The 25,863-nt window shown below is 39.1% G+C and overlaps 1 protein-coding gene across 1 annotated transcript in view; it reads right to left on the reverse strand.

Moving 5' to 3' along the window:
* Positions 1-25,863, reverse strand: part of MEI4 (meiotic double-stranded break formation protein 4) — a 203,414-nt gene that overhangs the window by 62,851 nt on the left and 114,700 nt on the right. The window contains exon 3 of the mRNA XM_032650884.1: positions 14,537-14,668. Coding sequence (XP_032506775.1) covers positions 14,537-14,668 — 132 coding nt within the window. The remainder of the gene's footprint in view (positions 1-14,536; positions 14,669-25,863) is intronic.

A 25,863-nucleotide genomic window follows, 5' to 3' on the forward strand; every position in this document is an offset into this window, starting at 1 on the left:
GACTTATTTCACTTAGCATAACACCCTCTAGATCCATCCATGTTGTCCTAAATGGCAAGATTTCTTTTTATGGCCAAGTAATATTCCATTGTACTGGCTATTTTAAACAAAAAATATATGTAAAGACCCTGGAGGAGTATGAAATGTTTAGAATAGTGTTTGATATACAGTAGGGCTCAGTAAATATCTACAATAGTAATTATTATTGAATTTCCACTAATTATATAAAACAGGATCTCTCCTGCTTCTGATATACAAATACATTGGAAATTGAATCAGATTCATATCCACTGAATTATATATATTTATAGTTTTTGACTTAATGACCACTTAGAAAACTTTCTATCACTAAAATGTAGAATTGTTTCTCATGAAGTCCTTGGTGACATCTTTGCATTCGTTATGAAATCAACAAAGAAATAAAGTCTTTAGAGTGAGCTAAAGCACTCACTTTATAAAAGCACTGAGAAAATTATGTTATTATAGTTATTTTGGATTCAGAAAAAACTCTTAAATTTCAAAGAATGTATTTTAATTGAGGTATAGTTTACACACAGTGGAATGCCCAGAACTTCACAGTGCCTATTTTGATGAGCTGTGACACTTGCAGGCGCCCCTGTAAGCACACGCCAGTCCTTCCTGTCCCTTTTTAGTCAATCCCAGGCCCACCTTCGAATCAAGCACTACTGTGGCATCTTCTGCCATACATTAATTTTGCCTGTTTCAGAACTTATTAGAAATTTAGTCAAACCATATATGTTCTTTTGGGTCTGGTTTATTTTTCTTAGTCTAGTATGTCTTAGGTTGATTCACCCTGTTGTGTGCATCATTGACTCAACACATTTTATGGTTGAATAATATTCTATTAAGTATGTTTAAGATAATTTACTCATTGATCCTCCTGTCAGTGGAAATGAGGCATTTTCAGATTAATATTCAAGATGAAAGATACTATGAACATTCACAGACAATTGTTCTTGTCAACGTAGCTGCTGAATTGCTAGGCCATGTGGTAAGCGTACGACTGACTTTCTGAGGAACTTCCAGTCTGTTTTATGTGCTCACTAGCAATTTCTGACTTCCTACAACCCCAGTAGAATTTGGTATTGTTAGCCTTTTAAATTTTAGCCATTCTTGTAACTGTCCATTGTATTTCTCTTCTGACTAATCAAGCTGCACATTATTCATGTATTTACTGTCCAATAGTATATATTTTTTCATGTGTTTAAATCTTTTGCTCATTTTTTTATTGAATTGTTGATCCATTCTTTCCTGATCGAATTACCTGAAGATATGTCTACAACCAACTGGCTGTATGTGTGTGCTCTATTGCAGGATTATCTACTTGGTAGCTTTTTGGTAAACTCTAGGATTTTCTCTGTTCCTGGTCATGTTGATTCTACATATAGTTTTACTTCTTCCTTTCTCAAAGTACCGCAGCCTTACTGCAATGGCAAGGAGGTCCAGTACAGTGATAACTAGAAGAGATGAGAGAGGACATCCCTCCCTTGTTTCTCATCTTGGGGGGAAAGTATTTGGTCTTTCACCGTTGGTATATCTGTAGGTTTTTCATAAAAAACAAAATTTCTTAAGTTGAGGAAGTTTCCTTCTATTCATACTTTTGTATTTTTTCTAAAAAATCATGAACGGGTGGTGAATTTTGGCAACTGATTTTTCTGCATATACTCGGATAATATGGGTTCTCTGTTAATATTATGAATTATATTGATTGTTAATGAATGAGAAAACAACATTGCATTCCTGGGATAAATACCACCTGATGAGCATGTATTTTTTTGTATGCTGCAGCATTCTATCTATTAATATGCAGTAAGGATTTTACTTCTGTGTTCATCTGAGATATTCTGAGTTTGTTTTTGTTTTTCCTTGTAATGTGAGTCTGCTTTTGATACTGAAGTACTTATGGTCTCATGAAATGAGTTAGAAATGTTCCCTATACTTCCATTCTCTAAACAGAGTTTGTGTAAGAGTGCTATTATTTCTTTCTTAAATGCATGATCATTTGGTCCTGGACTGGGCTTTGTAGGGAAGTTTATAAATTTAAATACTTTATTTAATCAGCATAGGGTAATTTAGGTTTTCTATTTCTTCTTGAGTCAGTTTTCATAATTTTCAAATTTCAAGGACTGTGTGTTTAACCTAAATTGTTGAGATTACTGTCAAAATTTTTTTCATATTTATATTTATCTATTATATTTTTAACAGCTTTATTGGTATACAGTGCTTTTATATTTATGTTGAAATTTCCTACTTATTATTCATATTTTCCTTTTTTTAATTGAATGAAAGGTTCCTTAAATTCTATAATGCTTTACAATTTTCAAAAGTTTCATACACATGATTTTATGTAATCCCATAATAACCCTTTCTTTCTTCCTACCCCTATACTGCTGCTACCCCTTCCTTCTCCCGATTGGTAACCACTAGTTTGTTCTCTGTATCTGTAAGTCTGCTTCTTTTTTGTTTTATTCACTAGTTTTTTTTTTTCAGTTCTTTTTTTTTTTAACATCTTTATTGGAGTATAATTGCTTTACAATGCTGGGTTATTTCTGTATAACAAAGTGAATCAGCTATATATATACACATATACCCATATCCCCTCCCTCTTGCGTCTCCCTCCCTCCCACCCTCCCTATCCCACCCCTCTAGGTGGTCACAAAACACCGAGCTGCTCTCCCTGTGTGATGCAGCTGCTTCCCATTAGCTATCTATGTTACATTTGGTAGACTATATATGTCAATGCTACTCTCTCACTTAGTCCCAGCTGACCCTTGCCCTTCCCTGTGTCAAGTCCATTCCCTACCTCCATGTCTTTATTCCTGTCCTGCCTCTAGGTTCTTAGGAACCACTTTTTTTTTCTCTTTTTTTAGATTCCACATATATGTGTTAGCATACGGTATTTGTTTTTCTCTTTCTGACTTATTTCACTCAGTATGACAGTCTCTAGGTCCATCCACCTCACTACAAATAACTCAATTTCATTTCTTTTTATGGCTGAGTAATATTCCATTGTACATATGTGCCACATCACCTTTATCCATTCATCGGTCGATGGACACTTAGGTTGCTTCCATGTCCTGGCTATTGTAAACAGTGCTGCAATGAACATTGTGGTACATAATTCGTTTTGAATTATGGTTTTCTCAGGGTATACACCCATTAGTGGGATTGCTAGATCATATGGTAGTTCTATGTTTAGTTTTTTAAGGAAACTCCATACTGTTCTCCATAGTGGCTGTATCAATTTAGATTTCCACCAAAAGTGCAAGAGGGTTCCCTTTTCTCCACACCCTCTCCAGCATTTACTGTTTGTAGAGTTTTTGATGATGGCTATTCTGACCGGTGTGAGGTGATACCTCATTGTAGTTTTAATATGCATTTCTCTAATGATTAGTGATGTTGAACATCCTTTCATGTGTTTGTGGGCAATCTGTGTTTCTTCTTTGGAGAAATGTCTATTTAGACCTTCTGCCCATTTTTGGATTGGGTTGTTTTATTGATATTGAGTTGCATGAGCTGCTTGTAAATCTTGGAGATGAATCCTTTGTCAGTTGCTTCATTTGCAAACATTTTCTCCCATTTTGAGGGTTGTCTTTTCGTCTTGTTTATGTTTTCCTTTGCTGTGCAAAAGCTTTTAAATTTCATTGGGTCCCATTTGTTTACTTATGTTTTTATTTCCATTTCTCTAGGAGGTGGGTCAAAAAGGATCTTGCTGTGATTTATGTCATAGAGTGTTCTGCCTATGTTTTCCTCTATGAGTTTTATAGTGTCTGGACTTACATTTAGGTCTTTAACCCATTCTGAGCTTATTTTTGAGTATAGTATTAGGGAGTGTTCTAATTTCAGTCTTTTACATGTACCTGTCCACATTTCCCAGCAACACTTATTGAAGAGGCTGTCTTTTCTCCACTGTATATTCTTGCCTCCTTTATGAAAGATAAGGTGACTACACGTGTGTGGCTTTATCTCTGGGCTTTCTATATTGTTCCATTGATCTATATTTCTGTTTTTGTGCCAGTACCATACGGTCTTGATTACTGTAGCTTTGCAGTATAATTTGAAGTCAGGGAGCCTGATTCCTCCAGCTCCATTTTTCTTTCTCAAGATTGCTTTGGCTATTTGGGGTCTTTTGTGTTTCCATACAAATTGTGAAATGTTTTGTTCTAGTTCTAGGAAAAATGCCAATGGTAGTTTGATACGGATTGCACTGAATCTGTATCTGTAGATTACTTTGGGTACTACAGTCATTTTCACAATGTTGATTCTTCCAATCCAGGAACATGGTATATCTCTCCATCTGTCTGTATTGTCTTTAATTTCTTTCATCACTGTCTTATAGGTTTCTGCATAAAGGTCTTTTGTCTCCTTAGTTAGCTCTATTCCTAGGTATTTTATTCTTTTTGTTGCAATGGTAAATGGGAGTGTTTCCTTAATTTCTCTTTCAGATTTTTTGTCGTTAGTGTATCGGAATGCCAGAGATTTCTGTGCATTAATTTTGTATCCTACTGCTTTACCAAACTCATTGATTACTGTAGCAGTTTTCTGGTAGCATCTTTAGGATTCTCTATGTATAGTATCATGTCACTGCAAAAAGTGACAGTTTTACTTCTTCTTTCCTAATTTGGATTCCTTTTATTTCTTTTTCTTCTCTGATTTCTGTGGCTAAACACTTCCAAAAAGATGTGGAATAACAGTGGTGAAAGTGGGCATACTTGTCTTGTTCCTGATTTTAGAGGAAACGCTTTCAGGTTTTCACCATTGAAAATGATGTTGGCTATGGGTTTGTCATATATGGCCGTTATTATGTTGAGGTAAGTTCCCTCTGTGCCCACTTTCTGGACAGTTTTTATCATAAATGGATGTTGAATTTTGTTGAAAGCTTTTTCTGCATCTATTGAGATTATCATATGGCTCTTATCCTTCAGTTTGTTAATATGGTGTATCATATTGATTGATTTGCTTATATTGAAGAATCCTTCCATTTGTGGGATAAACCCCACCTGATCATGGTGTATGATCCTTTTAACGTGCTGTTGGATCCTGTTCTACTAGTGTTTTGCTAGAGGAACTAGCAGAATGAGTTCCTCCCTCTGCTCTATTTTGGAAGAGCTTGAGAAGGATAGGTATTAGCTCTTCGCTAAATGTTTGATACAATTTGCCTGTGAAGCCATCTGGTCCTGGGCTTTTGTTTGCTGGAGGATTTTTAATCACAGTCTCAATTTCAGTGCTTGTGACTGGTCTGTTTATATTTTCTGTTTCTTCCTGGTTCAGTCCATAAGGTTGTGCTTTACTAAGAATTTGTCCATTTCTTCCAGGTTGTCCATCTTATTGGCATATAGTTGCTTGTAGTAATCCCTCAGGATTCTTTGTATTTCTGCAGTGTCAGTTGTTACTTCTCCTTTTTCATTTCTAATTTTGTGGATTTGAGTCTTCTCCCTTTTTTTTCTTGATGAGTCTGGCTTATGGTTTATCAACTTTGTTTATCTTGTCAAAGAACCAGCTTTAGTTTTATTGAGCTTTGGTATTGTTTTCTTCATTTCTTTTTCATTTGTTTTTGATCTGATCTTTATGATTTCTTTCCTTCTGCTAACTTTGGGGGGTTTTTGTTCTTCCTTCTCTAGCTGCTTTAGGTGTAAGGTTCTGTTGTTTATTTGAGATTTTTCTTGTTTCTTGAGGTGTGATTGTATTGCTATGAACTTCCCACTTAGAACTGCTTTTGCTGCATCCCATAGGTTTTGGGTCGCCGTGCTTTCATTGTCATTTGCATCTAGGTATTTTTTGATTTCCTCAGTGATCTCTTGGTTATTAAGTAGGGTATTATTTAGCCTCCATGTGTTTGTATTTTTTCCTCTAATTGATATCTAGTCTCATAGCACTGTGGTCGGAAAAGATATTTGATACGATTTCAAATTTCTTAAATTTACCAAGGCTTGATTTGTGACCCAAGATGTGATCTATCCGGGAGAATGTTCCATGAGCACTTGAGAAGAATGTGTATTCTGTTGTTTTTGGATGGAATGTACTATAAATATCAATTAACTCTATCTTGTTTAATGTGTCATTTAAAGCTTGTGTTTCCTTATGTACTTTCATTTTGGATGATCTGTCCATTGGTGAAAGTGGGTTGTTAAAGTCCCCTACTATTACTGTGTTACTGTCAATTTCCCCTTTTATGGCTGTTAGCATTTGCCTTATGTATTGAAGTGTTCCTATGATGGGTGCATAAATATTTACAATTGTTATATCTTCTGCTTGGATTGATCCCTTGATCATTATGTAGTGTCCTTCTTCATCTCTTGTAATAGTCTTTATTTAAAAGTCTATTTTGTCTGATATGAGAAGTGCTACTCCAGGTTTCTTTTGATTTCCATTTGCATGGAATATCTTTTTCCGTACTCTCAATTTCAATCTGTATGTGTTCCTAGGTCTGAAGTGGGTCTCCTGTAGACACTATATATATGGGTCTTGATTTTGTATCCATTCAGCCAGTCTATGTCTTTTGGTTGGAGCATTTATTCTATTTACATTAAAGGTAATTATCAACATGTATGTTCTTATTACCATTTTCTTAATTGTTTTGGGTTATTTTTCATAGGTATTTTCCCTCTTTTGTGTTTTCTGCCTAGAGAAGTTCCTTTAGCATTTGTTGTAAAGCTGGTTTGCTGGTGCTGAATTCTCTTAGCTTTTGCTTGTCTGTAAAGATTTTAATTTCTCCATCAAATCTAAATGAGATTCTTGCTGGGCAGAATAATCTTGGTTGTAGGTTTTTCCCTTTCATCATTTTAAATATGTCCTGCCACTCCATTGTGGCTTGCAGAGTTTTTGCTGAAAGAGAAGCTGTTAACCTTATGGTGATTCCCTTGTATGTTATTTATTGCTTTTCCCTTGCTGCTTTTAGTATTTTTCCTTGTATTTAATTTTTGATAGTTTCATTAATATGTGTCTTGGCATGTTTCTCCTTGGATATATCCTGCATGGGACTTTCTGCACTTCCTAGAGTTGATTGACTATTTCCTTCCCCATATTAGGGAAGTTTTGAACTATAATTTCTTCATATATTTTCCCAGACCCTTTCTTTTTCTCTTCTTCTTCTGGGACCCCTACAATTTGAATGTTGGTATGTTTAATGTTGTCCCAGAGGTCTCTGAGATTGTCCTCAATTCTTTTCATTCTTTTTTCTTTATTCTGCTCTGTGGTAGTTATATCCACTATTTTATCTTGCAGGTCACTTATCTATTCTTCTGCCTCAGTTATTCTGCTCTTGCTTCCTTCTAGAGAATTTTTAACTTCATTTATTGTGTTGTTCATCATTGTTTGTTTACTCTTTAGTTCTTCTAGGTCCTTGTTAAACATTTCTTGTATTTTCTCCATTCTAGTTCCAAGATTTTGCATCATCTTTACTATCATTACTCTGAATTCTTTTTCAGGTAGACTGCCTATTTCCTCTTCATTTGTTTGGTCTGGTGGGTTTTTACCTTGCTCCTTCACGTACTGCATATTTCTCTGTCTTTTCATTTTGCTTAACTTACTGTGTTTGGGGTCTCCTTTTCACAGGCTGCCAGTTCATAGTTCCCGTTGTTTTTGGTGTTTGCCTCCAGTGGGTAAGGTTGGTTCAGTGGCTTGTGTAGACTTCCTGGTGGAAGAGACTGGTGTCTGTGTTCCGGTGGGTGGGGCTGGCCTTGTCTTTCTGGTGGGCAGGGCTGGGTCCGTTGCTGTGTTTTGGGGTGTCTGTGAACTTAGTATGATTTTAGGCAGCCTCTCTGCTAATGGGTGGGGTTGTGTTCCTGTCTTGCTCGTTGTTTGGCATGGGGCATCCAGCACTGGAACTTGCTGGTTGTTGGGTGGAGCAACAAGAGGTCTCTGGGAGACCTGTCTCACCGATTTATATTATGTGGGGCTGGGAGGTCTCTGGTGGTCCAATGTCCTGAACTTGGTTTTCTCACCTCAGAGGCTCAGGCCTGACACCAGGGTGGAGCAACAAGACCCTGTCAGCCACACGGCTCAGAAGAATAGCGAGAAAAAATGAAAGAAAAATAAAAAAAATTTTAAAAGATAAGTAAAATTTAAAAATTAGTAAAAGAAAAAAATAATTAAAAAAAAGAAGAGAGCAACCAAATGAATAAACAAATCCACCAGTGATAACAAGCGCTAAAAACTATATTAAGATAAACATAAAAATCAGAAACACGTCAGTCGCTGACAGCAAACCACAAGTCTACAGTTGCTCCCAAAGTCTACTGCCTCCATTTTGGGTTGATCCGTTGTCTATTCAGGTATTCCACAGACGCAGGGTACATCAAGTTGACTGGGGATTTAATCCGCTGCTCCTGAGGCTGCTGGGAGAGATTTCCCTTTCTCTTCTTTGTTTGCACAGCTCCTGGGGTTCAGCTTTCGTTTTGGCCCCGCCTCTTCGTGTAGGTTGCCCTCAGGCTTCTGTTCCCACCCAGATAGGATGGGGTTAAAGCAGCCGCTGATTAGGGGGCTCTGACTCAATCAGGCCGGGGGCAGGGAGGGGTACGGAATGCAGGGCAAGCCTGTGGCAGCAGAGGCCAGAGTGAATTTCAACAGCCTGAGGCACACAGTGTGTTCTCCCAGAGAAGTTGTCCCTGGATCATGGGACCCTGGCAGTGGCGGGCTGCACAGGCTCCCCGGAGGGGAGGTGTGGATAGTGACCTGTGCTCACACACAGGCTTCTTGGTGGCGGCAGTAGCAGCGTTAGCATTTCATGCCTGTCTCTGGGTTTTGACCTGATGGCCGCGGCTCGCGACCGTCTGTGGAGCTCATTTAGGCGGTGCTCTGCCTTCTGTGGGCAGACAGGGAAGGAATCCCTTCTCCTCGTGCACCCTGAAACAATGGTCTCTTGCCTCTTAAGCAGTTCCAGACTTTTTCCTGGACTCCCTCCTGGCTAGCTGTGGTGCACTAGTCCCCTTCAGGCTGTGTTCACGCAGCCAACCCTAGTCCTTTCCCTGGGGTCTCATCTCCGAAGCCCGAGCCTCAGCTCCCAGCCCCTGCCCGCCCCGGTGGGTGAGCAGACAAGCCTCTCAGGCTGGTGAGTGCTGGCCAGCATGGATCCTCTGTGCTGAAATCTCTCTGCTTTGCCCTCTGCACCCCTGTTGCTGCGCTGCCCTCCATGGCTCCGAACTTTCCCCCTGCCCACCCCGTCTCTGCCAGTGAAGGGGCTTCCTAGTGGGTGGAAACCTTTCCTCCTTCGCAGTTCCCTCCCACTGGTGCATGTCCTGTCCCTATTCTTTTGTCTCTGTTTATTCTTTGTTCTTTTGCCCTACCCAGGTACATGGGGAGTTTCTTGCCTTTTGGGAAGTCTGAGGTCTTCTGCCAGCATTCAGTAGGTGTTCTGTAGGAGTTGTTCCACATGTAGATGTATTTCTGATGTATCTGTGGGGAGGAAGGTGATCTCCACGTCTTACTCCTCCACCATCTTGAAGGTCCCTCCCTGTTGTATTTTTTAGATTAAGTGATATCATATCTGTCTTTCTCTGTCTTATTTCACTTAACATAATCCTCTCCAAGTCCATTCATGTTGCTGCAAACGGTAAAATTTTATTCTTTTTTTATTGTTGAATGGTATTCTAGTGTGTGTGTGTGTGTGTGAGTGTGTGTGTGTGTGTGTGTGTGTATGAGATCACATCTTTATCCATTCATCTCTTGCTGAACACTTAGGTTGCTTCCATAACTCAGCAATTATAAATAATACTGTTACGAGCATTGGGGTGCATGTATCTTTTCTAATTATTGTTTTTCAGATATATACCCAGGGGGGTTATATGGTAGTTTTATTTTTAGTTTTTTAAGAATCCTCCATACTGTTTTCTATAGTGGCTGCACCAATTTACATTCCCACCAACCGTGCACGAGGGTTCTCTTTCCTCCACATCCTCACCAACATTAGTTACTTGTCTTTTTGATGATGGCCTGTCTGACAGGTGTGAGACAATATCTAACTGTGGTTTTGATTTGAATTTCCCTGATGATTAGCTATGTTGAGCACCTTTTCATGTGCCTGTTGACCATCTGCATTTCCTCTTTGGAAAAATGTCTATTCAGTTCTTCTGCCCATATTTTTATTCCAGTTGTTTGGTTTTTTTTGATGTTGACTTTTATGAGCTATTTATATACGTTGGATATTAACCCCTTATCAGTCACATCATTTGCAAACAGTTTCTCCCATTCTGTGGGTTTTTTTTTCATTTTTCTTTTAACACACATATATATGTGTGTGTGTGTATGTATGTATATATATATAAATAACTGTCTTTGTCCTTACATGCTGATTCCACTATTTCTGTCATTTCTGGTTCTATTAACTAATGCTTTTTCTCATGGCTATGAGTTACACATTCTTTCTTTTTCACATGCGTGATGTCTGAATGGACGTAGACATTAATGATATCATATTGTTGAGCTTCTGTATTATGTTGTTCCAGCAGGCAGCTAATCTAGCTGTGAATCAGCAAGAATCTTCAAGGTGTGTTTCCAAGCTCTGTTAGAATCCCTCCAGCATAGCCTTTTCCTAGGACTGTAAAGTACTGTACTGCTAAGTTGTAACATTTTAAGGTCTCTACTGAATGCCTTATTAAGTAAGATCTTGCCATTATATCCGGATAGAATTTGGATGGTCCCAAGCACTGTGTGAGGTCTGGCCATTATGCAGCTCACAATTTCTTTGTAATATTTCTTTCCTGAGTAGTTTTTCTTTGCTTGGCCTTGTGAAGTGTCCTCCTACACATGTGCAGCTTAGTATTCAACAAATGATCCAGAAAACCTCTGTTCAAATTTCCTGAGTTCTTCTTTTCAGGGTTTTCTTCTCTCCATGACTCTGACCCAGAAATTCTCTGCATCAGTTCTCTGGAACTCCAGTCTCTGCCCCATCAGTTCAGTGAGACTGCTGGGACTTGGCTAGGCTTCACCTGTGCCACAGTCCAGAAAGGGCCTCCAGGCCCAAAGTCAAGGCAATCACGGGGCTCACATAGTTCGCTTCCCTTATTTTAGGAATTGCAATTTTGTACTGCCTGTTGTCTGAAATTCACTAAGTCATAAATTTTTCCAGAGTTTTAGCTGTTTACATTGGGAAGGCTACTCTGTTAACAATGAACTTTATGACTTTTTAAATACTTTTTAATAAGTTCCAAGAAATTTTATTTTTTAAAAATAATTAGACATTTTATTATGCTTTTTCCAAAAAGTCATCTTAATATGCAAGTTTGAGATGCAAATCACCAATAAGAGTTGAATGCAGTTAATGCAATCAAGTCAACTTCTGAAATGTATCTCCATGAATCAGTTTCAGAAAATGGTTAATGTTAAGTTTTATATCAGAGGTCAAAATGTATACAGCAATGACCTGTATGTCCAACAATAAGACTACGTCTAAGAGACATAAAGAAAACTGGAAAGTCAAAAAATATGACTTCAATATTTATTAGATTTTTTTGCATAATCCATATTACATATAATATATATTACTGTTTATATCTGATGAAAAATTAAATCATTTAAGCCTGACATTTATAATAGTCAGCTAACATCTAATATTACAATAAAGCTTGTCTTCTTTTCTTGTTTGTACATCTGCCTCTCCCATTCCACAGTACTTTTCCCTGAGTCCCTGTTCTCTTTCTGACTATGATTTCATGATTGCCATATAGTGATATTCCCCTAATTTTTGTGTATGTCCCCTCCTTTCCCTCAAGTTTTAATTTCATATTTCCATCTGCCTATATTTAGATTACTTCAATGTTTCCTCATATTCAATATATACAAACTCAATTTTTTCTGCTCACAAAGAAGCACTGCTTCCCATTTACCTAATTCTTCTTAGTGATATTTTTCCTATCTCTTAGTTTTATAATATTAATTTTTGCACTGATTCTTCTCTCTCCTTCACATTAAATCTTTTCTTGACTCCTTTGGATAACACTTCTTATATACAAGTGGTTATTTCTACTCCTGCTTGTGGAAGACTTATTACATTGAGAGTCCCGAATAAATGGCTTCCCTGCATTCACACCCTTTGCCCTGTATTCCCTCCTATTCTGACGCCATCTCTTACCACCATGTTACTGAATTTCTGAGCCTTACATGTGATAGACACCTTGGACTGACTACATCATTAGTCATTCTATCATCCTTTTAGAGTAAAGAAGCTGAAAAAGCATAAAACTACATTTTCTGTACTTCCTTGATGCTAGGGTTCTGAATATGTTGTTGGCTTAGAAATAAACGCACTCACAAAAACTGAATTAGTTGAAACTGAATCACACAGTGAGACTGGACAACACAGGGCATATATCTGGCTGTTGCACCTTGTAGCAGGACTGTTTTATGGACGCTGTGTCTGTAGTAGTAGCTCCTTGAGTCAGCAGGCAGCTTCCTGGTCATGACAGCAAAGGCAGCAATTCCTTCGGAGCCTATTCCTATTCAGCTGGGTAGCTGCGGAGGTCATTCGTGAAAGTACGGCCTAGTCTCTTCTTCAACTATTCCATAGATATTCATGTATCCTTTTCTGCTTAAATTGGCTGGAGTGAATTCTGTTATCCATTGTTAAGAATGCTGATGAACAGTTTCCTTGTCTTTAAACAAGGATACTAGTATCTTGAAGGGTTACTAAAAGGATTGAATGGGACAATTCGGGTAAAGCATAACACATATTACCCGCCAAAAACTAGTTCTTGTTGTTGTGTTATTGTTACTCTTATTCTAAAGTGGCTTAACAATCAGAATGCCTGGGTCTGAATTATGGCTCTTAGCATATGTTCTTTCTGCAACCTTGGTCAAGTTGCTTGACTGCTCTAAGGCTTGACTTCTTTATCTATAAACTAGGTAAATAATATAACTACTTCATGTATTTTGGTAAAAATTAAGTGAGCATATGTAAATAAAATTTTCTTTTCTGTGTTTTGTTATTTTCCACACAAATCTGATTCCATCAAACTAATTTCCCATATTGCTTCCTATTTTTAATGCCATGACCTTACCTTGTTTCCTCAGAATTCTGAGCACACTTTTTAAAACTAACACCCAGCGCCTCAACATTATGTATTCACTCCTTTTCAATTCAAATCCATTTTTCAAGCTGTTCCTTTTTCATGAAATCTTTTCAGGGACTTGCAACCTACCTTGATCACTTCCTTGATCTTGGAGCTCCTACAAACGGCACCATGCATTTTAACACTTCACTGTTTTTTTTTCCACTAGTAAATGTGCCTTATTTCTTTCTCAAATGGATTTTTAGCTCCTTGAGATCAGTAACAACTACCTTTTAAAAATACATCTACAGGGGCTTCCCTGGTGGTGCAGTGGTTGAGAGTCCGCCTGCCGATGCAGGGGACACGGGTTTGAGCCCTGGTCTGGGAAGATCCCACATGCCGCGGAGCAACTAGGCCCGTGAGCCACAACTACTGAGCCTGCGCATCTGGAGCCCGTGCTCCGCAACGAGAGAGGCCGCGACAGTGAGAGGCCCGCGCACCGCGATGAAGAGTGGCCCCCGCTCACCGCAACTAGAGAAAGCCCTCACACAGAAACGAAGACCCAACACAGCCAAAGATAAATAAATTAATTAATTAATTAAAAAAAAAAAATACATCTACAGAGCTCTTACAAGGGTTCACCATTTAACAGTCACTTGAAAAACTGCTGACTAGATGATTTACCATGACACTGATTGAATTCAAGTAGATTATATAATATTTTGGAATATGTTATTAAATATAGAGAACTTAGATATAAGAACTTGGTTAAAAGCATTTAATATTATATAAATATATATTTCTCTTATTTTTTCTCTTTACCAAAACATTTCTGTCTCTGGTTTCCTTTATTTGTGTTTAATTCTAACCACAGAAAGAATAATATTAAGTGAGCTGAGAAAGTGAACACGTAATATGCCACTGTCAACATTAGAACACGGGAATGACTTCTGTTTCTTAGACACATTTGTCAGCAGTGACATAAGAGTTTGCACAGATAAAAGAGCATTGTTTTCAACCTTGGTTGCACACTGGAATCACCTGGAGAACTTTAACAGTACCAATACCTGCGTCTTAACCCCACAGACCTCCGTTTAATTGGACTGGCATATGGCTTGGCAACAGAATATTTACAGTTAGCCACATGAGTGTCATGAGCAATTAGGAATAAGAACCACTGGTCAGAGGCTGTTCTCCATTTATCATCCTCTCCTGTTCACTTTTCTCTCACTGCTTTGCTTTAGGAACACACTGCCTTCTTGGAGAGGTTTAAGGCCATTCCTTTGCCATCACTAGTGACACCTGTGGCACATATATACCAGTAAGGACGATAAAATGGCATTATTTTGAAAACTATTTTCTGAAAATACCTTTCTGTAATTTCAGCAGGCAGCAACAGTATTCATGTACGTTAGAAATAAGGTAACGACTAAAATATCAGCCTGGCAAAAAGAGAGGGGAGGAGAAAGGGAAAGAAAAGTCTACAGCTGCATTAACTATAAATGAAAGTTACAGTGTCAAGTTATATGTACCTGATTGATGGCGCCCAGATCATCAGCGAAGCTGTTTACTTCTGACAGAAGCAGAGATATTATAGATTTTCTCAACAAGCTGCAACTTCCCAGGGTTACCAGACTCTGAGAGACATAATGCTGCACCTGAAACTAAAGATCAAAATGAGTAGATTTCTATTTTCTATCAAGTTAGCTCAAAATATATTTAATGGGCACTTTCTAAAATTTACTATTGAGCTCCATGCTGCAGGGAGTACAAAAAGTGTCAACATAATTCTGGGTCAGTCTCAAGCAAAACTGTGAAACAGACAGATTATCATAATAGAAGTAATGAAATTTTATAGCAGTTAATATTTTGAAATGTGTGACAAGGTGCTAAAATGGAAGTTTTAGCTGAAGAACCAAAAGATCATTATCATTTAGATAGAGTACATACAGAATGAATCAAGATGATAAAACAGGGCTTCCCTGGTGGCGCAGTGGTTGAGAGTCCGCCTGCCGATGCAGGGGACATGGGTTCGTGCCCCAGTCCGGGAAGATCCCACATGCCACGGAGCGGCTGTGCCCGTGAGCCATGGCCACTGAGCCTGCGCGTCCGGAGCCTGGGCTCCGCAACGGGAGAGGCCACGACAGTGAAAGGCCCGCGTACCACAAAAAATAAACAACAAGATGATAAAACAAGACTCTCAAGCCCTTACCCACTAAATATATTGGGTGGGCCAAAAAATGCCTTCGTTTTTTTAAGTAAAAATAAAAGACACAGCTTTCCTTTTCGCCAAGAACTTCATTGAACAACATATTCACCCTTTTGCTCCACTACCTTCTGCCATTTTTCAGGCAACTTCATAATTCCATCTATCCAAAACTTTTAATCTTTTTGAGCAAAGAACTGTTCCAGGTACCTTTTACAGTCTTCCAGGGAATGGAAATTTTTTTCCATTAAGAGAATTTTGTAAAGACCTAAATCAATGGAAATCTGAAGGTGCGATGTCTGGTGAATACGGTGGATGAATCAGAACTTCCCAGCCAAGCTGTAACAATTTTTGCCTGGTCATCAAAGAAACGTGTAGTCTTGCGTTATCTTGATAGAAGATCATACGTTTTCTGTTGACTAATTCTGGACACTTGTCATTGAGTGCAGCTTTCAGTTGGTCTAACTGGGAGCAATACTTGTTGGAATTAATTAATTGTTTGGTTTTCTGGAAGGAGCTCATAACAGAGGACTCCCTTCCAATCCCACTATATACACAGCATCACCTTCTCTGGATGAAGACCTGCCTTTGGTATAGTTGGTAGTGATTCATTTCACTTGCCCCACAATCTCTTCTGTGCCACACAGTTGTACAGTATCCACTTTTCATTGCCCGTCACAATTTGTTTTTAAAATGGAACGTTTTCATTACATTTCAGTAGAGAATCGCATGGGAAATATGGTCAAGAAGGTTTTGTTCACATAACTTATGTGGAACCCAAACATCAAAGCGATTCACATAACCAAGCTTGTGCAAATGATTTTCACGCTTGATTTGGATAAGTCGGACTTGAGTATGTCAGCTATCTCCCGTGTGGTATAACGTCTCAATTATTGTTTCGATTTGATCGCTATCAACTTCAAATGGTCTACCCGACCGTGGAGCAGCATCCAGCAAGAAATCTCCAGCAAGAAACTTCACAAACCACTTTAGACACGTTCAATCAGTCACAGCACCTTCTCCACACACTGCACAAATCTTTTTGTGTGTTTCTGTTGCATTTTTACCTTTCTTGAAATAATAACGCATAATATGCCGAACTGTTGCTTTTTATTCTTCCATCTTCAATATTTAAATGGATACACAAAAATTCACCAATTTTGATGTCTTTGTTTTTTTTAAAGCACGCTGATATGACAGCTGTCACATACAGTCTTAACAACATTGTTTCGAATGAAGTTAAAGACAACTAAGTGCTACTAAAGCCATCTAACGGAAAAAAATCAAACGAACCTTTTGGCCCACCCAATAGATACGGAGATACAGAGGCAGAGGTGGATAAACAGGGTAAGAGGAAAAAGTTTGAAGACGTTTTTGAGGGGAGTCCCACCTCCACGTTGCAGAGGGACAGGTGTGGGTGTGGGTGTGGGTGTTTATTCTCCACTAGTCAAAAGTCTAAAGTCATGGGGCTTCCCTGGTGGTGCAGTGGTTGAGAGTCCGCCTGCCGATGCAGGGGACATGGGTTCGTGCCCCGGTCCGGGAAGATCCCACATGCCGCGGAGCGGCTGGGCCCGTGAGCCATGGCCGCTGAGCCTGCGCGTCCGGAGCCTGTGCTCCGCAACGGGAGAGGCCACAACAGTGAGAGTCCCGCGTATTGAAAAAAAAAAAAAAAAGTCTAAAGTCACAATGTTTTAGAGTGAGGAGAAAGAAATGTGGGACTCTGAATTTTCATCTAGAGGCAGCAGAAGATTTCGTCATTAAATAAATTTCAAAGGATTGTGGGAGACAATAAACTATATCCCCTATAGTTAGTCGGAGAAAGGCCATTTGATTATAATTCACATAAAGTTGCATATAACTCATATCTGGAATTTCATTAAATCTTTCCTTTAATATATCTGGGACAAAGGAGGCTTCATGGAGTATCTCAGAACACAGAAACAGCATCTGCCTTGCCATTGTTCTCTATGGGCTTAAAATCAGATTGAGGAGACACTGCTTTTATATGTAAAATGTTTAAATGACAATGCTTAAATAACTAATGCCATATGAAACTAGGAAATGCCATCTGTGTCCTTTACGATGTATACTTAATATAGATATTTCTCAAACTAACATTTTAATAGTATACTTTAACTTTAAAAGTTAATCAGTGACACTAAGAAAGTGAATGGATTATAGACTTCAAAAGAAATTTCTATTATAAATCTGGACATGCATAACTAGTTGTTAATAATTTTTGAACTCTACTTACCAAATTTAAAACTAAAACCACATCAATTTATTATCATAGAAAATCATAGTTATTTATCATTGTTATTTCCTAACAATGTAATTAGCGAAGACTCCCATCTTTTATAACTCTCCAGTATGACTTATTAGATGTCACATGTCTTACAACATTTTATTTTGTACCTGAAAAAACAGTACTTTTACCTAAGTCCTAAAAAACTTCGGTTGAGTATTTCACTGATGCTTTAATTGTTTATTTATCTTTTTTCCTCAATATTTAATCTTTAGGAGATAACATAAAGAGAAGAAAAATTTCACCATAAACTGAAAGGGACTTTACAGAATGGGGATGAAATGAAAGTGTGATGGGTAGGCTAGACTCTGGAGCCCAACACCGCCTGAGTCAAATCCCAACTCCATGCTTACTAACTTGTACTAAAACAACTGACTTAACCTTTTATGTCTCAGCTTACACATCTGCAAAACAGTGTCTGGGACAGCACCCACTACATAGAGTCGTGCATATTAAGTTAGACAGCAAAACTGATTAACATAGGGTCAAGCCCCTAGCAAGTGCCCAATAAGTGTTAAATGTTATAATGTAGGATAATAATGTAAAAGCATTGAAGGTTATACATGTAATTCACTGACCCTTAAGAAGTTTAATACTAGAAATAAAATCCATTTGTCTAGAGTTAATACGGTCCTTTTAGAGGACATTGCTGAGAAGGAAATTTCACCACAAAGAGATTTTCCACAATACAGCTATGAACTGTGACTGTCTCCCCAGTATGACTGAGGTTCAAATGAGAGCAGACTAAGTATAGAGCCATTAAGGTGATTTAAAATTCTGTGAATATTATTATAAAATGGCCTCTCTTCTTCCTTACATTTTAATTGTCACTTGCCCTTTTGTAAATGCAGTGGAACTTTGAGAGAGGCTGACATGGAGGCCTGGGCTCACATTATGCATGCGTCAACTGCAGCGGAAACCGTGGAAGGACCTGCCAACACCCATGCCATCATTTTCTACTCTAGCACATCTTTCTGCATTTCAGGGACAGAGGAGCTAGAAATAAATTTCCCTAGATTCCTCTGCAGTTAGGATTTTGGATGAGGTTTGAGTGCTGCCAATCAGAGCACTCATTTGAGAACCGGATTTAGCAGTGTATTACGGAAGAAGAGAAGCGGGCTCAGGGCATGCGTTTTGCTAGTGCAGACTGTAGCAGAGGCGGCACAGTTCTGGCTTATCCTGCAGCTGTTTCAGAGGCTTCCTGCGTTTCCAGGTTCTTAATCCTAGTAGAAGCAGCGGGATGCTATCTTGGTGACCCACTGGTTTAGGGAGTCATTGCTGTAAACTCCGTCTTCCCAAATGTGCTTGGATCTATATATCCACCTGGAAGATTCACAGAGCTCCGTGCTGCATAGAAGTCTTGAAATATTCAGGGGTGGAAATTCCTACCACATGCCCAATAAATTTGCCTATCTGACCTGTTCAGGACATTGAAGGATCTTGGAGAATAACAGTGAATTATCACAAAATTCATCGGGTGGTGTTTGTAATTACACAGTGCTAATTCCTGTTCCAGATGTAGCTCCCTGCCTCTGATGCATATTAGACAGGTCTTGATCTGGGGGGTTGCATTCACCTAGGAGACAGCAGGGCACTTTTCCTGTCCTATTAAGGCTATGTCAACTTGCTGGCTCCGGGCCATTATTTAATAGTTCGTAGGATTCTGGACATTGAAACGTTCCACAGGATACCGTGCCAGTGCACTGTGCTGATGACATCATGCTGATATGGCAGGGGTTTTGAGGGCCCCGGTAAATCACATGCATTCCAGAGAGGGAACCCCAGAATTCAGGTGCCTGATACACTTGGGCGGTTTCTGGGTCTTAGGCATGTTGGAATACACCCCTAAAGTGAAAAACATGTTGCTTTAGATGTACTTACTATCACTAATAAACAGATACAGTGCTTGATGAGTCTCTGGATATTTGAGGCAACATATATTTCTTTGGTTTTCTACTCAGATGCATATATTGAGCAACCACAAGGCTGTGAACTTTGAGAAGGGCCCAGAGGAGCATATTAAGATCTCTAGCTGGTCTACGCTGGGGAACAACAGGCTCTGCCACATGGACCTTATGAACAGTAAGAGCCAATATTCCTGGAGCTAATCAGTACACCTGTAGCTGACCCTAATGAGACAATCACAAGGGTGGGGGGCACTTGGGTTTGGGAAGAAAGTCATAACTTTCTTTCATAATATTACCCTTTATAGAAAAAAGAAAAACTCCTTGCTCATGCGATTTGGCCCCAGTAATGACTGAATGAGTGCCTGATAGTGGGACACCAAGTGACTATACGCCCAGAGCTGCTCATCTGAACTGGGTGTTACCTAAGGTTAGGTATACACAGCAGTACTCCATCATCAAGTAGTTGTACTAGATACAAAATTGGGATCAAGCGGGAACTGAAAACAGAAGTAAATTTTCCTTGAACAGTTAGTTCCAACTAGAATACCATTTCTTATAAGGTTGAGTGATAGGAAACTTATGTTCTAAACCAGTGACCGATATCCGATACTCTTTCTCCCACATCCAGAATATACAGGTTCAGGAGCCAAGCTATGAAAGTCAGACTGGGAACTCCCAATATTACATCTAATGATTTATTGGCAAAGTGTTATTCCCATCCTTGTGGCGTTGGATTTTGTCTTAGAGGTCTACATAACTAAGTGAAAATGGTTCCGATCAAAGGACCGAACAATGGCTTCGTGAACTGGAAGCTGAGATTTCCACCTCGCTACACGGATTTCTTTATGCCACTGTACCAATGGCAAAAAAGAAGTTCCTGTGTTGGCTGGTGCAATTGACCTCTATGGTGGAGGAAAACAGGCATTTACAATGCCATGTCAGCAGGGAAGATTACATCTGGAAGCCAGGGATTGCCCTCTATTTCTGAGACGTCCAAGTGGCAGAAATAAATAGGATACTACAGCAACTTCATGAGGCAAGATGACCAAAAGGTCAGATCCTTCAGGGATGAAACTCTGGGTAAGCCAACTAAGTGAGGTTCTGGCTGACAGCAAAGGGAGAATGTAATTGGCAGTGGAGGAAGAAAATCAATACAAATTATGGAATTATAACCAGTTACAGAACCGAAGGCCATGATGGGTTACTTTATTCCTTCTTTGTGGGTATGTGTGTGTTTATTTTATAATTTAGTCCATGAATTACAAAGTATCAAACTAGAATTGTGACTGAACTAGCACAGGGATGATCATCACATCACACTATATCACACGAAAAGATCGAGATTGAATCCTTCCTTTTGATAAGAGGTCTATAGATTTTTGTTTCTATAGAGCACTGGTGCATTATGTTTTCACAGCACGTTGCTGTTGCTACTGAGATTTGGTGGAAGTTTGAATATGGGAAAAAGGGAGTATATGAACACTGAATAACTAGAGGAGCAGTCCACAGCAGGTAGACTGGGATCACCACTCAAATATTCTTCAAGCATGCTTCCAGTGCTAAAGAGGCTAAAACTCTCTTTTAGGGAGGGTTCTGGATATAATGTAAATGTTTGTAATAAGTCAATCTTATGTAAGACATAGTCAGAATTACTTGAGCTGAAAGGCAGGTTGCAGGGCATCCCTTTTTTTTTTTAAAGAAGATGTTGGGGGTTGGAGTTTATTAATTAATTAATTAATTAATTTTTTGCTGTGTTGGGTCTTCGTTTCTGTGTGAGGGCTTTCTCTAGTTGTGGCAAGCGGGGGCCGCTCTTCATCGTGGTGCGTGGGCCTCTCACTATCGCGGCCTCTCTTGTTGTGGAGCGCAGGCTCCAGACACGCAGGTTCAGTAGTTGTGGATCACGGGCCTGGTTGCTCCGCGGCATGTGGGATCCTCCCAAACCAGGGCTCGAACCCGTGTCCCCTGCATTAGCAGGCAGATTCTCAACCACTGCGCCAGCAGGGAAGCCCCAGGGAATCCCTTTTGAATGATGATATGGTTCCTAGAAGATGCAGCAGGATTCTGGAACAGATGGCAGAAGTGTTCCTGATTCGGGAGATTCCTGATGATGACAGAAGTGCTATCGGTCTGGGACTGGCAGCTTTGGTGACTTCTATCTCTGTGCTGCCTCGATCATGGCAGAAGCAGCAGCAACCCTGATTCTGTGGTGTGGTTTACAAGAAGAGATTTTAAGACAAATTTCAGAACTGTGCTTAATGTGAGCACTGATCCCAAAGATACAAGTTCAGTAGAGAAAGAGAAAAGAGTAAAAAGAACCAAGCAGAGATTCAAGAACATGTGAAATAAAAACTCAAGGCAGATGAGCTCAGGAGCAGAATGAAGATGACTGAGGAAAGAGTCTATGTACTTGAATACAGGTCAGTAGAATTTATGCAGCCTGAGGAGTGAACAGAATCTCAGGGGTGCATGGGACAATGTACACAGGTCTATCAAGCGTAATTGGGATCCAGAAGGAGAAATGGGTCAGAGAAGGCAGAAAATGTTTGAACAAATAATGGCTGAAAACTCCCTGAATTTGGCCAAAGACATACATTAAAGAATCTCATTGAACCCAAGCAATAAATATAAAAAGAAAAAATAAAGCCTAGGCATATCAGAGCCAAACCCTTAAAACTGTGGATAAAGAGACAAAGTTGAGAGCAATCAGAGAAAAATGACACCTTACAGGGCACATAATAACAAATAACTGTGGACTTCCCATCAGAAACTAGGGTGGTTTGAAAAGACTAGATTATTATCTTTAAATTGCTGGAAAAAAAAGAAATGTCAACCTAGTATTCTATATCCAGCAAAAAATCCTTCGAGAATAAAGGTAAAATAGATATTTTCAGATAAAAAGTAAAAGTAAGAAAATACGTAACCAACAGAGCCACAGTATAAGAAATGCTAAGATAAATTATTTTTATGCTTAGTAGAAATGATACTAGTGGAAAATTTGAATCTTCATGAAGAAACGAAGGGCATCAAAAATGGTAACTATTTGGGTAAATGTAAAAGTTTATTTTCCCCTTAATTTCTTCAAAATACAAGTAAACTATATATACAATATTGTCTTAGATGTGGATTAATATATGTGACAATTATAGCATAAGAAATAAGGGCATGAGCCAATGGTCAATTTATCGCCTCTCAGCTCCAAATTCACCCTTCAATATATGATCGGCGACAACAGACAGCATTCTTTTAAATATCTCTCCTTTACATGAGCAACACAGCAGGTTTCTTAGCAGAGGATACTGAGAAAGGATTAACTGCAGGAGAAAGAAGGTTTCCTGCTGTTTCTGGCTGCTGCACAGCGGGCCGGCGGCGTGGATGGGAGGACATCTGGTGGAGCTCAGCCCCAGCTGCCCATCCAGAACATCAGGTCCCCTGAAGACCTTGCAAGCTCACCCTAGCCTGGCGATAATCCTCCCATAACCCTCTCTCCACAGAAACCAGCAGCCTGAAGTCCTCCTGCCCTGGATGCCTGCTGCAGGCATCAGGGTGGCTCGTCTGCAGCCCAGAAGGTTCCTGCCAAGCTGAGCCTTCCTCTGTGGCTTTCCTGTGACCTGGAGGGTTTCCTCTGAGCCCTCACTCCCTGTGTACACTCACTCCACTAATTGCTGACCACCTGAATCCTACTGCGTGAAAATACAACATATCGACACTTGTGTAATACAGCTGAAGATGCTCTTGGAGGCAAATTTAGGGGGGAAGCACGGGAAGAAAAGCCTATATCAAAGTAACTGATCGTTCACTATTTCTTACCTTCATTCATCTGGAAAGCAGAAGCTAAGCTGCCTTTGAAGGTCTTAGAGATTATATTGCCCACCTCTCATCAGCCAACAATGACTTTTGCAATTTGATCTTTTTTTTTTTTTGGATAACAGCTCTCCATTTGCCACCCTCCCCCAACAGCCCCTGGCAACCACTAATCTACATTCTGTCTCTACTCTGCCTCTATAGATTTACCTATCTGGACATTTCACATAATAGAATGATACTACACGTGGTGTTCGTGTCTGGCTTGTGCCATTTAGAATATTTTTTCGAAGTTCATAGATTCTGTAGCATGTATCAGTATGCCATTCTTTTTAATGGCCAAATAATAGTCCGTTGTATTTATGAATACACCATTTTTGTTTATCCACCCATCAACTGACGGACATTTGGGTTCTTTCCACTTTTTGGCTATTAGGAATATTGCTGCTATGAACATTCACGTACATGTTTTTAGATAGATACATGTTTCAACTCTCTTGAACACACACCTAGGAGTGGAACTGCTCAGTAACATGATAACTCTATATTTAACTTTTTGAGGAAATGCCAAACTGTTTTTCAAAGTGACTACACCATTTTGTATTCCCACCAGCAACGTACAATGATGAGTTTCTCCACATCTTTGTTACATCCTCATCAACACCTGCTATCTTTTTTATTTTAGCGATCCTACTGGATGCGAAATAGTATCTCATTGTGCTTTTGGTTTGTACTTCCCTTAAGGACTAATGCTTCTGAGCATCTTTTCATGTTGTTTATTGGCCATCTGTATATTTCCTTTGCAGAAATATCTACTCAACTCATTTGCCTATTTTTATTGGTTTATTTATCTTTTTTTATTATTGAGTTTTAAGAGTTCCTTATATAGTCTGGATATAGGTCCCATATCAGACATATGACTTGCAAAAATTTTCTCCCATTCTGTGAGATGTCTGTCTATTTTCCTGTTATCACTAATAGCACAAAAGTTTATTTATTTTTTTTCTTTTGGCATCTCTGTGTTTCACATCTAAGAAACAAATGCCTAGCCCTAGGTCAGAAATAATTACTCCTATGTTTGCTCCTCAGAATTCACAGTTTTAGTTCTTTAACCTATGATCCGTTTTGAGTTAGTTTTGGTATATGGTCCATTTGCATGTGGATATCCAGTTCTTCCAGGACCATTTGTTGAAAAAACTATTTTTACCACACTGAATTGCTTTAGTACCCTTGCTGAAATCAACTGTCTACAAATTTAAGGGTTTACTGACAGATCCTCAATTCTATTACATTAATATATATACATATCCTTAACCCTTACTCTTTGCTATAGATTTGTATTTAGGACATGTGAATCATCCAACTTTGTTCTCCTTTTTGAAGATTATATTTGTTATTCTGGGTCCTTTTTTTTGCGGTACGCGGGCCTCTCACTGTTGCGGCCTCTTCCGCTGCGGAGCACAGGCTCCGGACGCGCATCAGAGGCCATGGCTCACGGGCCCAGCCACTCCGTGGCACGTGGGCTCCTCCTGGACCGGGGCACGAACCCGTGTCCCCTGCATCGGCAGGCGGACTCTCAACCACTGCGCCACCAGGGAAGCCCTCTGGGTCCTTTTTATTTCCATGTGAACTATAGTGTCAGCTTGTCAATTTCTGCAAAAAAATGTGGCTGGGATTTTAATAGGGATTGTGTGGAATCTCTAGATCAATTTGGGGAATATTACCATCTTAATAATACAATCCCTGAACATGAAATATTTTTCTCTTTGATTTCTTTCAACAATGTCTGGTAGTTTTTAGCATGGATATCTTGTACTTCTCTTGATAATTTATTCCTAAGTATTTCGTTATTTTCATGCTAATATAAACAGAATTATCTTAATTTCATTTTAGAATCAAACCACTTTTTGAATATGTATTTTATATATAACTTCCCTTAATATATATTTTTCTTACACATGTGCAAGAAACAACTAAATTATCAATACATACTTCCTATAGTATATAAGATAAATCAATAAACCTAAGAATTGTGGGTGGGAAGCAAAAAAAAATTACATACAGCATCTCCTTTGGTTCCCTTTTTGCTTCAAAAATATTAACTTCAGCCATTAAAGATAGGAAATGAAATTTGTAACAGAATTATATCATCAAAGTGGTACTGCTGTGTAGCATTTTCATGAATATTTGGGATATACAATACTATGGATTCTGTAATCATCTCTATATTCTCTAAAATGTCCATCACATAACCTCTCAGGAGGCTCCCATAACTTGGGGTATAACTTGCCTATCCCTCTGCTGCTACTATAGCTACTACTAAGATACTTAGAACTATTACTACTACTATCCCCACCTCTGAGAGGTGCGATAATCTGGTCACTAAGAGTTCAGACTCTGAAGCCAGATGCCTGTTCAAAACTTGACTCTGCAAAGTACTCCCTATGTGACCATTGGGAAGTTACCACACTTCTCTTCACCTCAGTTTTCTCACTTGTAAAAGGGGGATAAGAGGAGTTAAAATTTCATAGGCTTGTTTTGAAAAATAGATGAGTTAATATACATAGGTACTTGTAACAGTGCTTGGCACATAGAAATGCCCAATAAATGTCAGCTATTTTCAACTCCAAGAAAAGAAGA

The sequence above is a fragment of the Phocoena sinus genome, chromosome 12, assembly GCF_008692025.1.
Source record: "Phocoena sinus isolate mPhoSin1 chromosome 12, mPhoSin1.pri, whole genome shotgun sequence".
Classification (NCBI taxonomy): Eukaryota; Metazoa; Chordata; class Mammalia; order Artiodactyla; family Phocoenidae; genus Phocoena; species Phocoena sinus.